This window comes from Oncorhynchus kisutch, linkage group LG21, assembly GCF_002021735.2.
Source record: "Oncorhynchus kisutch isolate 150728-3 linkage group LG21, Okis_V2, whole genome shotgun sequence".
Lineage (NCBI taxonomy): Eukaryota > Metazoa > Chordata > Actinopteri > Salmoniformes > Salmonidae > Oncorhynchus > Oncorhynchus kisutch.
In genome coordinates this window covers 28,220,888-28,242,577 of record NC_034194.2, presented here as the reverse complement: position 1 = coordinate 28,242,577, position 21,690 = coordinate 28,220,888, and the positions used below count along the sequence as shown (strand labels likewise).

General features: G+C 42.8%; 2 protein-coding genes across 2 annotated transcripts in view; one reads left to right on the top strand and one right to left on the bottom strand.

The window, feature by feature from the left end:
- Positions 1-244: 244 nt before the first annotated feature.
- wdcp (WD repeat and coiled coil containing) lies at positions 245-7,824 on the bottom strand. The gene is made up of 4 exons (XM_020455452.2): positions 7,607-7,824; positions 3,646-5,584; positions 1,876-1,996; positions 245-907 (listed from the first exon to the last, which is right to left on the bottom strand). Exons 1-4 carry the CDS (start codon positions 7,642-7,644, stop codon positions 711-713), a joined length of 2,295 nt encoding a protein of 764 aa, XP_020311041.1. The 5' UTR covers positions 7,645-7,824; the 3' UTR covers positions 245-710.
- Positions 7,825-7,960: 136 nt separating this feature from the next.
- LOC109866466 (peptidyl-prolyl cis-trans isomerase FKBP1B-like) overlaps positions 7,961-21,690 on the top strand; it is a 33,263-nt gene continuing 19,533 nt past the window's right edge. The window contains exons 1-2 of the mRNA XM_020455151.2: positions 7,961-8,441; positions 9,219-9,266. Coding sequence (XP_020310740.1) covers positions 8,405-8,441; positions 9,219-9,266 — 85 coding nt within the window. The 5' untranslated portion in view covers positions 7,961-8,404. The remainder of the gene's footprint in view (positions 8,442-9,218; positions 9,267-21,690) is intronic.

Genomic DNA, 21,690 nt, shown 5'->3' with positions numbered 1-21,690 from the left:
TGGCGCAGCGGTCTAAGGCACTGCATCTCAGTGCTAGAGGTGTCACTACAGACACCCTGGTTCGAACCCAGGCTACTTCACAAATGGCCGTGATTGGTCCCATTGGGCGGTGCACAATTGGTTCAGCATCGTCTGGGTTTTGCCAGTGTAGGCCGTCATTGTAAATAAGAATTTGTTCTTAACTGACTTGCCTAATTAAATAAAGGTTTAATATTCAATCATAAGTTGAGTGATGAAACTATCCATTTTAAACATTTGAACGTTTTAATAATATACAATCGTATAACATACAAACAGGATACATCTCTTTGGGATTTTGTATCAGCTACACTGAACTCTGCCAGCCAAAACACCACACTATCTTACCTCAGTGATCTGATTAAAAAAACAGAACTTCATCTTGAACCAGATGGGCATATAATACAAAGCCCCCAAAAATATAATCTCCCAAAGTCACTAAATGTAAACATTCTGTTTGAAAGGTGCTTCTTTCAAAGGTGTATTGAATAATCCCCCAACTGAAAAAGGAACATTTGCCACCCAGTACTGCTTGTTCATAAAAAGCTGCCGAGGGGTTGAGTCTTTGCGTGTGCAGTTTTTAGATATGCATGCATAAAGCATTGACATCTCATATGTTATGCTAGGCGGTAGTCCCATGCTGTGTGCTCTCTCCCACTATGCTGAAGTCTGTTTTGAGATTTATGCTGTGTTCAAGTCTCTGTGTTGGGGTAAGATTTGACTGGGCTGGAGGGAGATTTGACTGGGCTGGAGGGGCAGGAGTCTGGGCTGCCAGGGGTCCTGATGGGAGATTTCCTCTTTCCGTTCCTCACCGTCAACTCCTCTTTGGGTTTAAAAGTCAGGGGTACAAAGCCCTCTGCATCCGCTACCAGGACTATCCACAACGGACCTGGAACACACAGGAAACAGGAGTTTCAAGTTTAAGGAAGTTTTTTTATTTCATTCATATTTTATTTATCTCCATGCTTTATAAGACTGTTTAACTTATATAAAACCATGAGAGTCATTGATTACATCCATTTAACCCTTTGAATAGATAGAACTAAGCTTTTCAACCAGTAAGTGTCTACTAATCATTTATAGAGCGGGTTTTTAAAGTACAGTAACCACAACATACGGCTCTCTCAGGTTGCTGCAAAAACCCTAACAGTGAAACTCCTGAATGGACTGGTGTCATAAATACTCTATAAATAGTCTTGTAGTTTGCGGAGGCGTGCTGAGTGTGTATATTAGCAGAACGAACCCAGGGAGGGTGTGGTGGGGCTGTAAGCTGCTTCTGTTTTAAACCTTTTAATCCACAGTAACCCTATAATCACTCACATATTCAGCCTCTCCACCCTCCCTTTAACACCAAATACTTTGTTTAAAATGCATGTCATTTTGGGGGGAGTGAAACAGAGATGTCATTATTTTGATATACAACATCTTCTCTAATTAGTTGTAATAGCTGAGAGAAGCTCAGTAGTTCCTCAGTCTAGACTATGGGCTGAGGATATGGCGGTTATTCTTATATGAATAGATTCCTGGAAGCCTGAGGGAAAATGTTTTTTTTCTCTCCCCGTCCACACACACACACACACTTCTGAGAAGACTACCCAATTTCCTCTTGAGGCATGCCTACATTGGGAAGAGCCAATAATGTCAGTCTGCACATATGAATTGTGTTAATTTCTGTAAGCAGGGAATCACCCCGCTGTGTATGATGATGTCATATCGCTGAGTCTACCTTTATTCTCAAATAACTGGTTGAATTAAGCCTAGGGTATACATAGTGAAAACATAGAATCATCTGAAGCCTTAAGACTACAACCATGTGTTATTATTTGTATGGGGGAAGCCCATGGGCCAGATACGTACCATACACCATCTCTACTATAGTGACGTTGAAGAGCTCCTGAAGAACCTTCAGACACAGCTTCCCCTCACACAACAACACTGGCCTTCTCTCATCTATAAACACATTCTCAGACAGCTGCTTCTGCATGGAGGAGAGGGAAGAGATAGAGAGAGACAGATAGATGATAGAGAGAGAGCGAGATAGAGAGAGTGGAGGGGGGTTAGTTAGTACAATTCTGACCTCAAGAACACAGACAGTTATTGATGGATGCAACAGCAAGGCATCATTTCACAAATTGTGCTTTTAATCGCTCTTTTAGGAACACCATAATAGCACACACTGTGCTGTCAGCGTACTGTCTATTATTAGCCAATGGTGGATAGCAAACTCTAGCCTGGAGAGTACATTAAAGTAAGTCTCTACTGTATCTTCACCTTCAGACAAGTCCCACCAAGTTCAACATTAGCCCTTTATGCTAATATCTGCTGAATGCTGAATCTGGGTGCATTATACTCATACAGTTAATTCCTTTGTGTGTCTAATAGTGACGGGGGAAAAATTATATCATCTACAAGACCCTGCTAGGTAAAGTCCCCCCTTATCTCAGCTCGCTGGTCACCATAGCATCTCCCACCTGTAGCACACGCTCCAGCAGGTATATCTCTCTAGTCACCCCCAAAACCAATTCTTTCTTTGGCCGCCTCTCCTTCCAGTTCTCTGCTGCCAATGACTGGAACGAACTACAAAAATCTCTGAAACTGGAAACACTTATCTCCCTCACTAGCTTTAAGCACCAACTGTCAGAGCAGCTCACAGATTACTGCACCTGTACATAGCCCACCTATAATTTAGCCCAAACAACTACCTCTTTCCCAACTGTATTTAATTTTAATTTATTTATTTATTTTGCTCCTTTGCACCCCATTATTTTTTTATTTCTACTTTGCACATTCTTCCTTTGCAAAACTACCATTCCAGTATTTTACTTGCTATATTGTATTTACTTTGCCATCTTGGCCTTTTTTGCCTTTACCTCCCTTCTCACCTCATTTGCTCACATTGTATATAGACTTGTTTATACTGCATTATTGACTGTATGTTTGTTTTTACTCCATGTGTAACTCTGTGTCGTTTTATCTGTCGAACTGCTTTGCTTTATCTTGGCCAGGTCGCAATTGTAAATGAGAACTTGTTCTCAACTTGCCTACCTGGTTAAATAAAGGTAAAATAAAAAAATAAAAAAAATATATAGTTACATATCGCAATATTATTTTTGGACTCCAAGTATCGAATTTGTAAAAACACTTTTGCTACTTTAGGTAGAGCTGGTCGACTGTACCTGTGCTAAAACTCAGTTATTTTTCATCCTATAGCTTGTTCTCCATCTTCTTTTTAAATAGGGAGCCAACACATTTTCAGCACTTTTATTTCCCTTACTGATCAAAACTCATTTTCTCATGCTCTCTCTCCAGCAGATATGAACAATATGTTTGGAACATCAAATCGCAATAAAAATACCAGTATTGAATCGCAATACATATATAATCGTAATACATAGCGTATCGGCACCTAAGTATCGTGATAATATTGTATCGTGAGGTCCCTGGCAATTCCCAGCCCTAGAGTCTAACGTAACTTCATTATACAAAGGTGGGGCCTATAGTTTCAATAAATAAGGTCTTTGAACAAACATTATCTTTTAAAATATTGCTCTGAAAATCTCCAGCTTTTGCAGACATAGAAATGAAATATCCCAAATGAAGTAATATCTTGTAAGATGTAACCCCTACCTGACATGTGATGTTAACGTATGGAGGATCACAGGCATTGGGGTAACTAGTCCCCAGACCCCTTTTGCCGTTCCGGGTGAAGTCCCTGATCTCTGTCAGACACTGTTGCACCTCAGAAAAACGAGAGAAAATCCTCTCCATGTTCTGAGACAGCTGCTCCAGGTTCCTCTCCTTCTCTCTGGGGGCCAAGGGGGTGGTTTTGGGCAGGGTGGGGAGCTCCGTGTGGGGCTTATCCCTAGGGTTGTAGTATGGGGAGCAGGTTTGACTTGACTCCCTGCTAGCCTGTCCTGCCATGGAGAGCATCGTCATTCGGTTGACGGGTTCCATGTCGAAGTTTTCGACCGTAATGGAGGAAGCGTTAGAGTGAGGTTGGTCAGAGGTGTGACAGAGGTCAGAGTAGGAGAAGTCCACTGAGCTGGTGACTGAGCTGGGCTCCGGGCTTCTCACCTCCTCCACCAGCCTCCTCCTGCTGCTCCCTGGAGAATGGGACTGGATTACACCTCCTCCCGGCAGCACCAGCTCCTTAATCTCAACAAGCTCCTGCTGCTCATCTTTAGAGAAGACATGCTTCGAGTGGCGTCTAACGGGGGATTCTCGATTCGGGGAGGGACACGCCGGGGTTCCTCCGTTGTAGACAATCTCCTTGGATGCGAGGCGCAGAATGTATTTGTCCGTATTGGAGGAGGGGAGGAAGGCAGGGTCTTTGGACTTCTGTCTGCCAATCATGAGAAGCAACATCTTGTCACCAAGAAAGCAGATGCCTTTGGGCCTCTCGTTTTTCTCTAAGGAGATCTGCTGGATGTTGGGCATGGTGGACGGCGTGATGCAGTAGACCAGTACCATGCTACATGTGTTGGAGGCCACTGCCACCGTGGAACCTCTGGAGTCAAAGGCCACGATGTCTGGCACCAGGATCCCAGGGATGCTGACCTTACTGGTGCTGGTGACTTTCCGTTCGTAGGTTACCAGGATAAGGTGCGACGAATCCTGTCCAGAGCCAGTCAGGTGGTCCCTGCGGCGCAGGTGTAAGAGTGGACTAGGGTCTGAGCGCCGGTGCTTGGCCAGGAGGTGGGTGAGGTCCATAGGACCGCCGGAGGCAGAGCAGGAGAGGTAGGACCTCTCAGAGTCAAAGGACCTCCTGCGGGGGTCTATACAGCCATCCTCGTCCAACATCACCATAGGAGAAGAATGTCCAGGTAGGGAGGACTCTGAATCTGAGGACACGTCAAATGCTATGCCAGCGTTCAGCCCACAGATCCTATCCAGAGGCAGCTCTGTAGCTACTGCCACCTGGGCCTCACCTGTTGACTCGATGGCACAGATGTACCCGCCCACGTCAAAGATGGGGCAGAAGGAGCAGGCTAAAAGACTCTTCTGAACATCGTTATAGATGTAGGAGTGAAGGGCGCTTCCTATAGCCAAAACCAACCGGGTGCCATCTTTGGTCCAGCAGGCACAATGGATGAGTCCACTGCCTTTAATATCAGCCTTGACCCTACGGTTGTCCACGCGGACGCAGAACAGCACAGAGGCATCTTTCTTAGTGAGGACAGAAAGGATGTCCATCTTGGGATGCCAGACACATCCCTCAGACAGAAGGGGGAACGGTTCGCTCATCTCACAGGTCTGAGTGCAGAGCAGCTTGTTCTGTTCCAGAGCGCTGAGCTGCAGCTGCCACACTGTGACATGTTTCTTGTGTTGGACGGCCAACAGGGCAGGAGCGCCGGAACAGCACAGAGGGCCCCAGGAGAGGCCGAAGACATGCTCAAATTGACCGATGACGTTGGTGTCGCCGAATTTGACTTCACAGTTGTCATAATAGAGGGAGGTGAGGCAGACCTGCTTCCCGTCAGTCCAGGCTATCCCGTGGACGGGGTGGATGGTTTGGTGTAGCGTGTTCAGACCTGACCTCAGCAACTTGGCTTTGCCCAGTTCCATACTGACAGTCAAGCAAGTACAGATTAATCCAAACGGAGAGAGAAACAATGATCAGTAACATTGATTAAAGAAGAAACAATCACTCATTCAATAGCATTGATGAGGGCAGAGGATATCGGTCTTGAGGATTTTGCCGGCAGAAGACCAGTTCCAGCTATCTTGACTGCCATCCCACACTAAGAATAGGACAAGCCTCTCTTGTCCTGTGCCTCTGGCATCCCTAATCCCCTCTGCCTGAGGGTTACACCCCAGGGCCAGAGCTGAGCTGATTAGTCCAAATGACCTTAGCCACGCAGATCAAGTAGGTTAAATTACACTCCAGCTTAACAGAGGAACCAGTGGTGTAGAGTACTTAGGTAAAAATACTTGAAAGTACTATTTAAGTCGTTTTTTGGGGTATCTGTACTTTACTATTTATATTTTTGACAACTTTTACTTATTCCTAAAGAAAATATTGTACTTTTTACTCCATACATTTTCCTTGACAACCAAAATTACTCATTACATTTTGAATGCTTAGCATGACAGGAAAATGGTTCAATTCACGCACTTATCAAGAGAACACGTGGTCATCCCTACTGCCTCTGGCCTGGCAGACTCACTAAACACAAATGCATATTTTGTAAATAATGTCTGAGTGTTGGAGTGTGCCCCTGGCAATCCGAACATTTTAAAAACAAGAAAATGGTGCCGTCTGCTTTGCTTAATATAAGGAATTTGAAATTATTAATGACTTTTGTTAATTAACTATATTTTAGAAATTACCTTAACTTTTGATACTTTAGTATATTTGAAACCAAATACTTTTAGACTTTTACTCATGTAGTATTTTACTGGCGGACTTTGACTTTTACTGGAGATAGCGCGCCGGACCTCGGACTCGAAGGTCGAGGGTTCGAGACCTGCTCCCTGCTGTTTCATTACAGTATCTATACTTTTACTCAAGTATGACAATTGGGTACTTTTTCCACCACTGACAGGAACTGGTATCTGTGTTGTTGTGATGTCAAACTGTATTATTAGCTGGCTAGCTAACTAAACTAGAAGTAGAGCTAATCGCTTTTGGCTGGCAAATTTGACCTTAGTCTGGATTTGGGTACGAGGCAATCCTTGTTTAACATTAGGTCTTCAGGTAGCTCAATATTGGACAAAAGGAGCCCAACGTTACTACTTAGTCTAAGGACCGTACATCTTCTCTTTAAGGGCGAATTGACTCTGAAAGCCAAAACAGCCAAATACTCCCATCTAAACGTGAATTGATTCTCAATTGCGGTACGGTTCCAGAAACACAAATCCCTCTACTTTCATATATCAAAACAATTTCACAAACGCAAAATACACACTTAAAGTACATCACATGGGGCTGCTGAGGAGAGAACGTCTCATAATAATGTCTGGAACGGAGCAAATGGAATGGCATCAAACATCTGGAAACTATGTGTTTAATGAACGGAGCAAATGGAATGGCATCAAACATCTGGAAACTATGTGTTTAATGTATTAGTTACCATTCCACTAATTTCGCTGGAGTCATTAGCACGAGCCTGTTCTCCCAAATGAAGGTGCCACCAAACCCCTGTGCTGTACACTGTTTTAACGGTGTTCGGAGATGCACAAAGCTAATTGGCCACGTGGGAACCCTAACCCTATAATGGTGCCTATCATTTTAACCTTTTGCTTTTAGAAAATTATTTCTCGACGATATATAACATAAGGTCCTTATGCACAAAAAAAAAACGTACCGCAAACGATGCGTGTGACCGAGCATCGCGGCTCTTAACAAAACTCTCCCTTACAAGACGTCTTTCGTCCAATGACTTATGTATTGAACAGAGTCATGATCAAAGGCTAGGTCTTGAGGTAGGTTATTAATTTGTGCTAGCTAGAATTAGTATCACATTCACATCAAATGAAATTAAACCTAGAAGGTTAAGTCAAAAGCTATTACAGCAAAGATTTGCTATTATCAACTGCAATTTAGGTGATAAAGCTAGCTACTCAATAATATTAGAAAATCATTTACCTGACAGTTACTGGATAGCTATCTACAGTAGCTGTCATTTTTGGGGTCTGGCCAGTTTATAACACATGTAGCTAACGTTAGCTAGCTAGCTAAATCCATCAGTGATGTACCTATATGGCGAATACGTTCTTTAGTCACGAAATTATATGCACAAACGTGCCTCGATTGTCTTGTCAAACCATAAACCTTGATCACATTTCCCAAGTTTATTTCTCAGGGTGAAAGTTGCTTTCATGAACTGGAATTGAAAGACGAGACAATAGAAAAGCATTATGGGTCTTGAAGTCTATGGGAAGTCTGGTGTATTTCATGTGTTGACCACTTGGGGGCCTTCTTGTCCACGGTCATTGCCAGGTCAGAGCTCAGTCGCAGCTCTGTCCCCTGCTTAGGCGATGTACATTTTCTGGTCTCCCTAAACCGAGACAGAGGATGAGATTTGTGTCGAGGTTGGGTAACTCATGCTAAGGTTTTTTCACATTTTTGTAGTACAGGGCTTGTTCGACATTGCAGCCGACTGTGCAAGCGACTGTCTACCGACTGATCTACAAATCACCTTGCGTCATAAATAACTACTCATTATTATTTGTAGAGCAGTCAGTCAGTCACAATTTACCCATGATACATAACGGTTGATCCTCTCGAACACGGCCACAATCCTGCATTTCTTAGACTTGATAGAGTACTCGATCAGTGGTCGGCATTGCTGGAGCTTGCATGCACCTTTTAACCACCGACATAGACTAGACACCAAACCTGCTTTATTTTATGCTTTAGCAACCACCATCGCTTTTTATTATAATGGGTGTGGAAATCGAAATAATATCCCCAGGAGATGGTAAGTTTTTCTACGTTTGATTCTGGATCGTTGCGTGTGTTTATTTATTTAGCCTATTTATTTAGCTAGCCATTACGAAATTGTGGGAGATGTGTTATTATTATCATGATGCCGTGGGAACGTTTAACGGATTTACAGCCAGTGCAAATGATTTAGCTGCAGGTTTATTACATACTCCACAACGTGGGCTACATTTATTTTTCAAGCCCCATACATGTTCCTCGGTCTCACACGGCCACGGCATGGAGTGATCCAGCTTTTGTCAAATTAACGTCAGATTTTACTTTTCGTAGCAGGTTAGAAGAATTTACGCAGCAGGTTAGGATAATTAACGTAGCTGGTTAGGAGAAGTAGGTTAAGGTAAGAAAAATAGTTAGGGTTAATTTGACAAAGGCTGGATCCATGACCCTCTCACATATCGTTCTAGAACTCTCGGCATTAATGCCAGCCTTCTTCTATGGCCAAGCTCCTTCTATTGGGATTGCTGCTTCCATCTGTATTAACACTGACTTGAAGTATTATTTCGATATTACGCAGTGTGTATGTTGATAGTAAAAGGAATACGATATTGTTACTTCCAATGATTTGATGTAACAACATTTCATAAAGTGCGCATGTCAGTCATGATAAGGGCACATCCTATTATTACAGTGTATGCCACACACACACACACACACACACACACACACACACACACACACACACACACACACACACACACACACACACACACACACAATACATTTGACTAAATATTGTTTGTTTTCTTTTCAACAGCAAGGACTTTCCCAAAGAAGGGCCAGACGTGTGTCGTTCATTACACAGGTAAAGAGTGTGTGACAAAAGAGCATCTGGTTGGGAAATTATTGTTTTGTTTTTCACTAGGTGGGTCATTCTCTGCCTGGGGGTCGTCTCTCAGACATCCAGGTCAGACACACAGGAAAGAGAAAGTAAATGTGAACATTCCGTCTTGGTGATTACACGTTTATTACATGTTTATAATGTGTGTATGGCGTGTAGCGCTGACCACATTTGGTCAACTGGTCGATTGTTTGGTCGTTAGGCTGTTGGTCGATCGAGATTTCTTTACTTGAGCAGTAGCAAAAAAAATTATAATAATCATGGTGTACGAGACACCTGTCCTATTCGCGCCTGTCTGAGTCGACTAATCCATTGTGGAGGCCGTGGGGATGGCACAGTCCATCAGTCTAATGCATGTGCTACTGAAGTTGTACAGTGGGGCAAAAAAGTATTTAGTTAGCCACCAATTGTGCAAGTTCTCCCACTTAAAAAGATGAGAGAGGCCTGTAATTTTCATCATAGGTACACTTCAACTATGACAGACAAAATGAGAGAAAAAAAATCCAGAAAATCACATTGTAGGGATTTTTTATTAATTTATTTGCACATTATGGTGGAAAATAAGTATTTGGTCAATAACAAAAGTTTATCTCGATACTTTGTTATATACCCTTTGTTGGCAATGACAGAGGTCAAATGTTTTCTGTAAGTCTTCACAAGGTTTTCACACACTGTTGCTGGTATTTTGGCCCATTCCTCCATGTAGATCTCCTCTAGAGCAGTGATGTTTTGGGGCTGTTGCTGGGCAACACGGATTTTCAACTCCCTCCAAAGATTTTCTATGGGGTTAAGATCTGGAGACTGGCTAGGCCACTCCAGGACCTTGAAATGCTTCTTACGAAGCCACTCCTTTGTTGCCCGGGCGGTGTGTTTGGGATCATTGTCATGCTGAAAGACCCAGCCACGTTTCATCTTCAATGCCCTTGCTGATGGAAGGAGGTTTTCACTCAAAATCTCACGATACATGGCCCCATTCATTCTTTCCTTTACACGGATCAGTTGTCCTGGTCCCTTTGCAGAAAAACAGCCCCAAAGCATGATGTTTCCACCCCCATGCTTCACAGTAGGTATGGTGTTCTTTGGATGCAACTCAGCATTCTTTATCCTCCAAACACAACGAGTTGAGTTTTTACCAAAAAGTTATATTTTGGTTTCATCTGACCATATGACATTCTCCCAATCTTCTTCTGGATCATCCAAATCAAATCAAATCAAATGTATTTATATAGCCCTTCGTACATCAGCTGATATCTCAAAGTGCTGTACAGAAACCCAGCCTAAAACCCCAAACAGCAAGCAATGCAGGTGTAGAAACATGGTGGCTAGGAAAAACTCCCTAGAAAGGCCAAAACCTAGGAAGAAACATAGGGATGAACCAGGCTATGTGGGGTGGCCAGTCCTCTTCTGGCTTTGCCGGGTGGAGATTATAACAGAACATGGCCAAGATGTTCAAATGTTCATAAATGACCAGCATGGTCGAATAATAATAAGGCAGAACAGTTGAAACTGGAGCAGCAGCATGGTCAGGTGGACTGGGGACAGCAAGGAGTCATCATGTCAGGTAGTCCTGGGGCATGGTCCTAGGGCTTAGGTCCTCTGAGAGAGAGAAAGAAAGAGAGAAGGAGAGAATTAGAGAACGCACACTTAGATTCACACAGGAAACCGAATAGGACAGGAGAAGTACTCCAGATATAACAAATTGACCCTAGCCCCCCGACACATAAACTACTGCAGCATAAATACTGGAGGCTGAGACAGGAGGGGACAGGAGAGACTGTGGCCACATCCGAGGACACCCCCGGACAGGGCCAAACAGGAAGGATATAACCCCACCCACTTTGCCAAAGCACAGCCCCCACACCACTAGAGGGATATCTTCAACCACCAACGTACCATCCTGAGACAAGACTGAGTATAGCCCACAAAGATCTCCGCCACGGCACAACCCAAGGGGGGGGGGGGGCGCCAACCCAGACAGGATGACCACATCAGTGAATCAACCCACTCAGGTGACGCACCCCTTCCAGGGACGGCATGAGAGAGCCCCAGTAAGCCAGTGACTCAGCCCCTGTAATAGGGTTAGAGGCAGAGAATCCCAGTGGAAAGAGGGGAACCGGCCAGGCAGAGACAGCAAGGGCGGTTCGTTGCTCCAGAGCCTTTCCGTTCACCTTCCCACTCCTGGGCCAGACTACACTCAATCATATGACCCACTGAAGAGATGAGTCTTCAGTAAAGACTTAAAGGTTGAGACCGAGTTTGCGTCTCTGACATGGTTAGGCAGACCGTTCCATAAAAATGGAGCTCTATAGGAGAAAGCCCTGCCTCCAGCTGTTTGCTTAGAAATTCTAGGGACAATTAGGAGGCCTGCGTCTTGTGATCGTAGCATACGTGTAGGTATGTACGGCAGGACCAAATCAGAGAGATAGGTAGGAGCAAGCCCATGTAATGCTTTGTAGGTTAGCAGTAAAACCTTGAAATCAGGCCTTGCTTTGACAGGAAGCCAGTGTAGAGAGGCTAGCACTGGAGTAATATGATCAAATTTTTTGGTTCTAGTCAGGATTCTAGCAGCCGTATTTAGCACTAACTGAAGTTTATTTAGTGCTTTATCCGGGTAGCCGGAAAGTAGAGCATTGCAGTAGTCTAACCTAGAAGTGACAAAAGCATGGATTTTTTGACAGAAATTTTCTGATTTTTGCAATGTTACGTAGATGGAAAAAAGCTGTCCTTGAAATGGTCTTGACATGTTCTTCAAAAGAGAGATCAGGGTCCAGAGTAACGCCGAGGTCCTTCACAGTTTTATTTGAGAAGACTGTACAACCATTAAGATTAATTGTCAGATTCAACAGAAGATCTCTTTGTCTCTTGGGACCTAGAACAAGCATCTCTGTTTTGTCCGAGTTTAAAAGTAGAAAGTTTGCAGCCATCCACTTCCTTATGTCTGAAACACATGCTTCTAGCAAGGGCAATTTTGGGGCTTCACCATGTTTCATTGAAATGTACAGCTGTGTGTCATCCGCATAGCAGTGAAAGTTAACATTATGTTTTCGAATAACATCCCCAAGAGGTAAAATATATAGTGAAAACAATAGTGGCCCTAAAACGGAACCTTGAGGAACACCGAAATTTACAGTTGATTTGTCAGAGGACAAACCATTCACAGAGACAAACTGATATCTTTCCGACAGATAAGATCTAAACCAGGCCAGAACTTGTCCGTGTAGACCAATTTGGGTTTCCAATCTCTCCAAAAGAATGTGGTGATCAATGGTTTCAAAAGCAGCACTAAGGTCTAGGAGCACGAGGACAGATACAGAGCCTCGGTCCGATGCCATTAAAATGTAATTTACCACCTTCACAAGTGCCGTCTCAGTGCTATGATGGGGTCTAAAACCAGACTGAAGCATTTCGTATACATTGTTTGTCTTCAGGAAGGCAGTGAGTTGCTTCGCAACAGCCTTTTCAAAAATGTTTGAGAGGAATGGAAGATTCGATGTAGGCCGATAGTTTTTTATATTTTCTGGGTCAAGGTTTGGCTTTTTCAAGAGAGGCTTTATTACTGCCACTTTTAGTGAGTTTGGTACACATCCGGTGGATAGAGAGACGTTTATTATGTTCAACATAGGAGGGCCAAGCACAGGAAGCAGCTCTTTCAGTAGTTTAGTTGGAATAGGGTCCAGTATGCAGCTTGAAGGTTTAGAGGCCATGATTATTTCCATTATTGTGTCAAGAGATATAGTACTAAAACACTTGAGCGTCTCTCTTGATCCTAGGTCCTGGCAGAGTTGTGCAGACTCAGGACAACTGAGCTTTGAAGGAATACACAGATTTAAAGAGGAGTCCGTAATTTGCTTTCTAATAATCATAATCTTTTCCTCAAAGAAGTTCATGAATTTATCACTGCTAAAGTGAAAGTCATCCTCTCTTGGGGAATGCTGCTTTTTAGTTAGCTTTGCGACAGTATCAAAAAGGAATTTCGGATTGTTCTTATTTTCCTCAATTAAGTTAGAAAAATAGGATGATCGAGCAGCAGTAAGGGCTCTTCGGTACTGCACGGTACTTTCCAAGCTAGTCGGAAGACTTCCAGTTTGGTGTGGCGCCATTTCCGTTCCAATTTTCTGGAAGCTTGCTTCAGAGCTCGGGTATTTTCTATGTACCAGGGAGCTAGTTTCTTATGAGAAATGTTTTTAGTTTTTAGGGGTGCAACTGCATCTAGGGTATTGTGCAAATTGAGTTCCTCAGTTAGGTGGTTAACTGATTTTTGTCCTCTGGCGTCCTTGGGTAGACAGAGGGAATCTGGAAGGACATCAAGGAATCTTTGTGTAGTCTGTGAGCATCCAAATGCTCTCTAGGCAAACTTCAGACGGGCCTGGACATGTACTGGCTTAAGCAGGGGGACACGTCTGATGGTAGGCTTTGTTACTTTGGTCCCAGCTCTCTGCAGGCCATTCACTAGGTCCCCCTGTGTGGTTCTGGGATTTTTGCTCACCATTCTTGTGATCATTTTGACCCCACGGGGGTGAGATCTTTCGTGGAGTCCCAGATCGAGGGAGATTATCAGTGGTCTTGTATGTCTTCCATTTCCTAATAATTGCTCCCACAGTTGATTTCTTCGAACCAAGCTGCTTACCTATTGCAGATTCAGTCTTCCCAGCCTGGTGCAGGTCTACAATTTTGTTTCTGGTGTCCTTTGACAGCTCTTTGGTCTTGGCCATAGTGGAGTTTGTAGTGTGACTGTTTGAGGTTGTGGACAGGTGTCTTTTATACTGATAACAAGTTCAAACAGGTGCCATTAATACAGGTAACGAGTGGAGGACAGAGGAGCCTCTTAAAGAAGAAGTTACAGGTCTGTGAGAGCCAGAAATCTTTTGCTTGTTTGTAGTTCTGAAACATCAGTGCTCTGTTGAATTGGTGCTTTTTCTTAGACCATGTTGTGATGTGCATAATAGCAAAGTTGGCCTCCCAAGTGGCGCGGTGGTCTAAGGCACGCTGATACGTTCGCCAGGTGTATGGTGTTTCCTCCGACACATTGGTGCGGCTGGCTTACGGGTTAAGTGGGCATTGTTTCATGAAGCAGTGCGGCTTGGCTAGGTTGTGTTTTGGAGGACGCACAGCTCTCGACCTTCGACTCTCCCGAGTCCGTACGGGATTTGCAGCGATTGGATACCACGAAATTGGGGAGAAAAAGGGGTAAATAAAAAAACTAAAAATTATTTTGAGCAAAGTTAACCAGTATATTGGTGTTGAGAACAATGTGTCAGTCAGAGTTAGCAGCAGAGTTCGGACACAAGAAAACAGCCCTTGCCTTAATTATTAATTGTCTAAGAAAATTAATTAACTTAATTAGGTCTATAATCATTAGCCTAACTGTTAAATATGCCTGGCTTTATAAATTATCCGTATACAGTACCAGTCAAAAGTTTGGACATACCTACTCATTCAAGGGTTTTTCTTCATTTTTACTATTTTCTACCTATCAAAACTATGACATAACACATATGGAATCGTGTAGTAACCAAAAAGTGTTAAACAAATCTAAATATATTTTATATTTTAAACCATCTCAATTGGGTTGAGGTCGGGTGATTATGGAGGCCAGGTCATCTGATGCAGCACTCCATCACTACTTCTTGGTCAAATAGCCATTACACAGCCTAGAGGTGTGTTGGGTCATCATTGTCCTGTTGAAAAACAAATTATAGTCTCACTAAGCGCAAACCAGATGGGATGGCATAACATTGCAGAATGCTGTGGTAGCCATGCTGGTTAAGTGTTCCTTGAATTCTAAATAAATCACTGACAGAGCACCCCCACACCACACATGCAGAGATCATCCATTCACCTACTCTGCTTTGCACAAAGACAAGGCTGTTGGAACAAAAAATCTCAAATTTGGACTCATCAGGCCAAAGGACAGATTTCCACCTGTCTATTGTCCATTGCTCGTGTTTCTTGGCCCAAGCAATTCTCTTCTTCTTATTGGTGTCCTTTAGTAGTGATTTCTTTGCAGCAAATCGACCATGAAGGCCTGATTCACGCAGTCTCCTCTGAACAGTTGATGTTGAGATGTCTGTTACTTGAACCCTGAGGTGTTTATTTGTGCTGCAATCTGAGGTGCAGTTAACTCTAAACAACTTATCCTCTTCAGCAGAGGTAACTCTGGGTCTTCCTTTCCTGTGGCGGTCCTCATGAGAGCCAGTTTCATCATAGCGCTTGATGGTTTTTGCGACTGCACTTGAAGAAACGTTCAAAGTTCTTGACATTTTCCAGATTGACTGACCTTCATGTCTTAAAGTAATGATGGACTGTCATTTCTCTTTGCTTATTTGAGCTGTTCTTGCCATAATATGGACTTGGTCTTTTACCATGTAGGGATATCTTCTGTATACCACACCTACCTTGTCACAACACAGCTGATGGGCTCAAACGCATTAAGAAGGAAAGAAATTCCACAAATTAACTTTTAACAAGGCACACTTGTTAATTTAAATGCATTCCAGGTGACTACCTCATGAAGCTGGTTGAGAGAATGTCAAGAGTGTGCTAAGCTGTCATCAAGGCAAAGGGTGGCTACTTTGAAGAATCTAAAATGTCAAATATATTTTGATTTGTTTAATACTTTTTCAGTTACTACATGATTCCATTTGAGTTATTTCATAGTTTTGATGTCTTCACTATTATTCTGCAATGTAGAAAATAGTCATAAAAAATGTGTCACGTAAAGAGAGTAAATGTTGAGGGAATAGGGAATGTTTTTCCTTAACAAATTAGAGATTTTGGTAACAAAACCTTTATCAGAAATGGCTGTAATTATGTTGCAGCTTCAGCAACACGGACAGCGCGATAAACACTGATGTTCTGTGGTGGTCGCTGCAGCAGGGATGAGAGAGAGACAACAGGTGCTAGTTAAACAGTCACTCGCTGTCATTTTCTTTTTTTACACAGAGCAGCAAGTCTGAGCCCGGCCCAGCACAACCAAATCAATTGCGGTCGGACTCCCTCTAGTCATTTGTGTGTCTTAATGATTTCATCAAACAGAGCACTTAAAGCATCAGACAAGCTCAGTGCATATAGTTGATTTGATTAAAACACATAAGATGTGTCTATATGGAAAAATACATGTTTTAACATTTCTACCATTCGATTGCTCGAAAGAACAGATGACTGTCGGGCAACTAAACATTTTTTTTTGTCGGGGACAGCCCTAATGCCATGTGTGTTGAGGTAACCAGACGTCCCCGATTTCGGGGACAGTCTCCGAATTTGGTGACCTGTCCCTGGCTAGAGTTGTCCCCGGAAATGCCCCCAATTAACCTGCAGAAAGAAAGCAACTTTGAAGTTAAATTGAGGCTGATATTTCAATAATCAAAACACTGGGTCCAATCAGATTTGCATGTGAAAATGGTCTATCCCTGTACCCAACTCATTTATTACCGCAGATGTTTTATGAGAACATTTGAACAGTGATACATTGTAAACACTGCATGAACAACCATTCTGATGGCCAGATAGTCCATCCAACAGCATTGGCTACCAAACCTGGGTGATTCAAAAATGACTTGATAAACTAAGATTAAGAACTGTGAAGTCGTAATCCATTGCTGGTCACCTTAGTGTGGGTGTATGTGCGCCAGTTTATGTCTTCTTTGAAGACATGGCTGGGACTCTACTACAAGTGAAGTTTAATACACCTTTAATGTTTGGTGGTGATCAATGTTCTTTCAAAACATTTTCGGCACTGAGCAAATGTCAAGTTTGCTGAGCGCAAACTTGAACGTTGTGAAGATTCTGTGCAACTTTTGTGCGCATTTACTGTGAACACCGAGGCTGTACCTGCTTTAAGTTACAGTTCTGGCCAAGTAGTCTACTGTGGCTATTTGATCATAATGTAGGTCTACCAGAGTGGCCTACCATCAAAAACAATGGAGAAAATGCATCCCATAACATTTTAACATGGAAATAGCTGTTCTATCATTTAACCTACAGTAGCAGCCCATGTGTGGTGTTCAATGTAGGCCTACATTCTGTGAGACTTGTGGGAAAAATATGCAGGTCTTGGCATTAACCTAGTCAGACAAGGAGGTGACTTAAAATGTGTTGTTTGATGCAAGAAACAACTTATAAAGTTATCTTAGCTTATTCAAGCCAGTCTCAAAATACAACACTGGCCCTTTAAGACAGACAAAATGCTCTTTACCTGACTTGCTTTTCAAAGATGGCTAGAAATGTTCACATTTTGTGCTCTTGTAGGAAGCAACCACTCTCACATTGCTGACTAGACATGAGCTATAACTGGGCTATTAACTCACTAACTAGCAAAGAATATGAACACATGTGCATAGGTGGCTACATGCAGCTCTCACCTTGATCTCAAAACAGTTAGTTAGTTTTGCACACTAATACGTCTTGCATAGTTAGTTTTGTTTCGGTATGTTGTGTTGAAAGTGGCTAAATTGGGAATTCCCACAGTAAAGGGAAACGTTGATAGTGTTAACGAAATGGGAAAACAGGGAAGTTGAGAGAAGTTCAATCTCGTGCTTCTCTGGCGGGCTGATATTTCTTCTGCACAGCAGTCCCGGGAACATTGGTGGTAATGCATTTAAAGCTCAACACTTTGTCTTTATGTCGAGTGATTGATTGCTGTTTGGTATATTGTAGTCCAGAAAGCGAGAGTGGTAGGCTACTGGTAGTAATAAAGACATAGGTTACTGACCCTGTTCCTTCTCTGAGCTGAGTTTTTTTGGAGATCATTGAGAGGGAGATAGACAGACCGAGAGAGAGAGGGAGAAAGAGATATAGATATGGCTGTGCTCAGGCCTAGTCTCCTGCAGTACTCTATATTAAGGCCTGCTGTGCTGCTGTGTTGATGTGTGTAGGGAAGTTGACCCTATTACCGTAACATGAATGCTAAATCTGCATTCTTTCTGACCCCCCCCCCCTCCCTCTTTTCAGCTCAGCTGTTAATGCCAACCATGTTGAAGAATGAACCTTTTGTGTCAAACCCACTCTGGAAGGAGATTAGTTAACATGTGCTTCATTAGGCCAAAGAGATAAATACCTTCACTGAATTAGTGCATTATTGATTTGAGCTGAGTATACTAAAATCCATCACGTGCCACACTGCAAAGTGAAGTTCCAACTCACAGAATTTGATGGCTGGCCCAAAGGTGATCACGTCACGTCACATGTAAATGGTTTTGGTCATTGAAATCCTGATGCTATTCATGCTGTGTCTGTTTACTGTCGTTGTATTTTGTATACCATAACAACAGCCATAAAGAAATAAAACACAACACAAACAATAACAACAAATGTACTCTCATTCCCAATAACTTCAGACAACAGATACAAAGGAACAGAATACAAAGACAAAGAAACACAAACAGACGGATTCTCATGATCAATATCTTCACATCTACTGGTATACTAACACAACCTTAAAACATCCATGCACACAGTACTGTGTCTCCCAGTCCCAGCAGTATCTCTGGTCTTATTTTTAACTTCACTTTCACCACTTCCTTATGCTACACACACACAGGCACGTGGTGACCTCACGGAGCAATGGGTTCTGCTTAAGATAGTATTGTATCCTGAATTAGCCTAGATGTCATTATGGGGCCGTGTCAGACCGCTCCCTGATGCCCATCTCTGACTCACTCGTTCATCTCTTACATGAAATCTCTTGCCTATGGGTCCTCTCCACTCTCCTCTGATGGCGTTTGACCCTATAGGTTCTGAGAATGACCGCAGAGAGAATTGTGGGTGTCACTCTCTTTCTCTGGTGACAGAGTTACGAGCTGCGTAAGCACCGGGGTTCTGTGGGTTCCACAGGCGTCATGTCACCTCTATATGGGGCTGTTCCGGTTGTCTTGAACCTCCTCTCCAGTGAAACGTGATGATGTAGGCACTTGGATGGTCAATCCCCAAACAGCAGTTATTTGAAAGATTTGAAACTCTCAGCTTAAAGTTTTTCCTAGCCATGCAGTAGGCCAACACTTAGATAAAAACGGTGTTATCTAGAACCTAGAAGGGTTCTTCAGCTGTCTCCATTGGAAAACCTTTTGAAGAACCCTTTTAGGTTCCAGGTAGAACTCTTTGAGTTATATGTAGAACAATGTCCACAGAGGGTTCTACATGGAACCAAAAAGGGTTCTCCTATGGGGACAGATGAAGAACCGTAATGTTGTGGACGTGTGTGGTAGTAGGACCAGGCAGGGTGACAGGTCTGGCAGGCAGGCAGTATTGCAGTAGTGGGCAGCAGGCCATGTTACAGTATATCCATCAGGAGCCACATTGATTTTTTGATTTCGATTTGAAGCAACCCTCACGCACCCACATAAATACATACATAGGCCTCTGGCCTTAATGAAAGATGGAAAGATGAAGGGGAGTAGTCTCTAGCAGGAGTTGGAATTGTGTTTCAGACTGGGAGATGGAACAGCATAGTGATTAGTGTGGGAACCATAGTGCATGCAGTATGGTTAAATGTAGCTCACAGATCCTTCTGTGAGAGATCCATCCTTCCTCTCAACACCTTCACTTATTCCCCACACTTTTTAAAAGTTTTGTGTATAATTATTTTCAATACTATATGGATCTCTCATGGCCAGACTACATAATCTCTTATGGATAGACTACGTAATCTCTTATGGACAGACTAATCTCTCATGGCCAGACTACATAATCTCTTATGGATAGACTACGTAATCTCTTATGGACAGACTACATAATCTCTCATGGCCAGACTACATAATCTCTTATGGATAGACTACGTAATCTCTTATGGCCAGACTACATAATCTCTTATGGATAGACTACGTAATCTCTTATGGATAGACTACGTAATCTCTTATGGACAGACTAATCTCTCATGGCCAGACTACATAATCTCTCATGGCCAGACTATGTAATATTTTATGGTCAGACTACGTAGTCTCTTATGGTCAGACTACGTATTCTCTTATGGACAGACTGTAATCTCTCATGGCCAGACTACGTAATATTTTATGGTCAGACTACGTAGTCTCTTATGGTCAGACTACGTATTCTCTTATGGACAGACTGTAATCTCTCATGGCCAGACCACGTAAACAATCATGGCCAGACTACGTAATCTCTTATGGACAGACTAATCTCTCATGGCCAGACTACATAATCTCTTATGGACAGACTGTAATCTCTCATGGCCAGACCACGTAAACAATCATGACCAGACTACGTAATCTCTTATGGACAGACCACGTAAACAATCATGGCCAGACTACGTAATCTCTCATGGCCAGTCTACGTAATCTCTTATGGACAGACTACGTAAACAATCATCTGACCAAATAATGTTCTGTTTAGGTTCTACTAAACCTCCCTACAGTACCGTAGTGTAGCTAACTTAATCAAAGTAGCTAAAAACACTTACTAAGAGCAACTGCAGAGATTAGGCCTATTGAGACCAAAGTGCTATGGAGTAGGATAAGAGCAGCAGAGATTGCGCTAATTACAGATATAGGCTCTTAATTTGAGCCAGTTTGATACAGTAGGAAAATAATCCTGCAGAAGCAGGAAATATGAATTATTATGTGGATTATAATTAATGGACATTTTAGTAGGTGTTGATACAAACCTCAAATACACTACATGTTTTACATTTAATGAACTGTAGGAACATTTTCCGGCAACAGGATGATTAAATTAAGATCCTACATCTGTTGCACTAATGTATAGCAGCAGGACTGAAACATGTTGCTTATACCACAACATTAAAGATGCAGGGCTACATCTGAGCTGTCTCATTAGGTGAAACACCAATTCCAGTGCCATAGATTCTACTGATATATGAACGACGAAGCAAGAACAGATATTTCTCAACATGTCTATAAGAGCGTGCTGCAGACAGATCACGTATGTGTGATATCTCCTTACATCTCTGGGCCCTGGTGGACGAGGGGCCATGTGTGTGTGCTGGCGTATGTGTGTGTGTGTGTGTCACGTGTAGACACAGATACAGTAAACGGAGTATAAATAGCCTAGCTGGCCTGGACAGCCTGTCCAGAAAGACATCTCATACTACTCAGGAGGGTCTGGGGGCAAAATCTGAAATGGCACCCTATACTCTATATAGTGCACTACATTTAGCCAGAGCCCTAAAGGCCAAAAGTATAGTGCACTATATGGGCATATAGGGTGCCATTTTGGACACACATGGGTCTTCCCTTGGTATTTTCACACCCAAACCAAGCAGAGAACATGGGATTAAGGGCCAGTTTGTCATGCTTTTTACACTGTCTATTTACCCATTGCCTGCCTGCTATCTAAGAGTGTCTAGGACTGTTCTGCAGGAACAGGTAAGGAAGGATCCTGTTTTTATTTTCATTCAACTCCATTCTGACTCAAC

What these genes read in the sequence shown, in the direction of transcription:
- wdcp (XM_020455452.2), bottom strand. Translation starts at nt 7,644, where the DNA reads ATGACAGCTACTGTAGATAGCTATCCAGTAACTGTCAG. An exon ending in ACGTTAACATCACATGTCAG is followed by an intron (nt 1,997 to 3,645) that starts GTAGGGGTTACA and finishes TCCTCCATGCAG; the next exon opens with AAGCAGCTGTCTGAGAATGT. An exon ending in TATAGTAGAGATGGTGTATG is followed by an intron (nt 908 to 1,875) that starts GTACGTATCTGG and finishes TGTGTGTTCCAG; the next exon opens with GTCCGTTGTGGATAGTCCTG.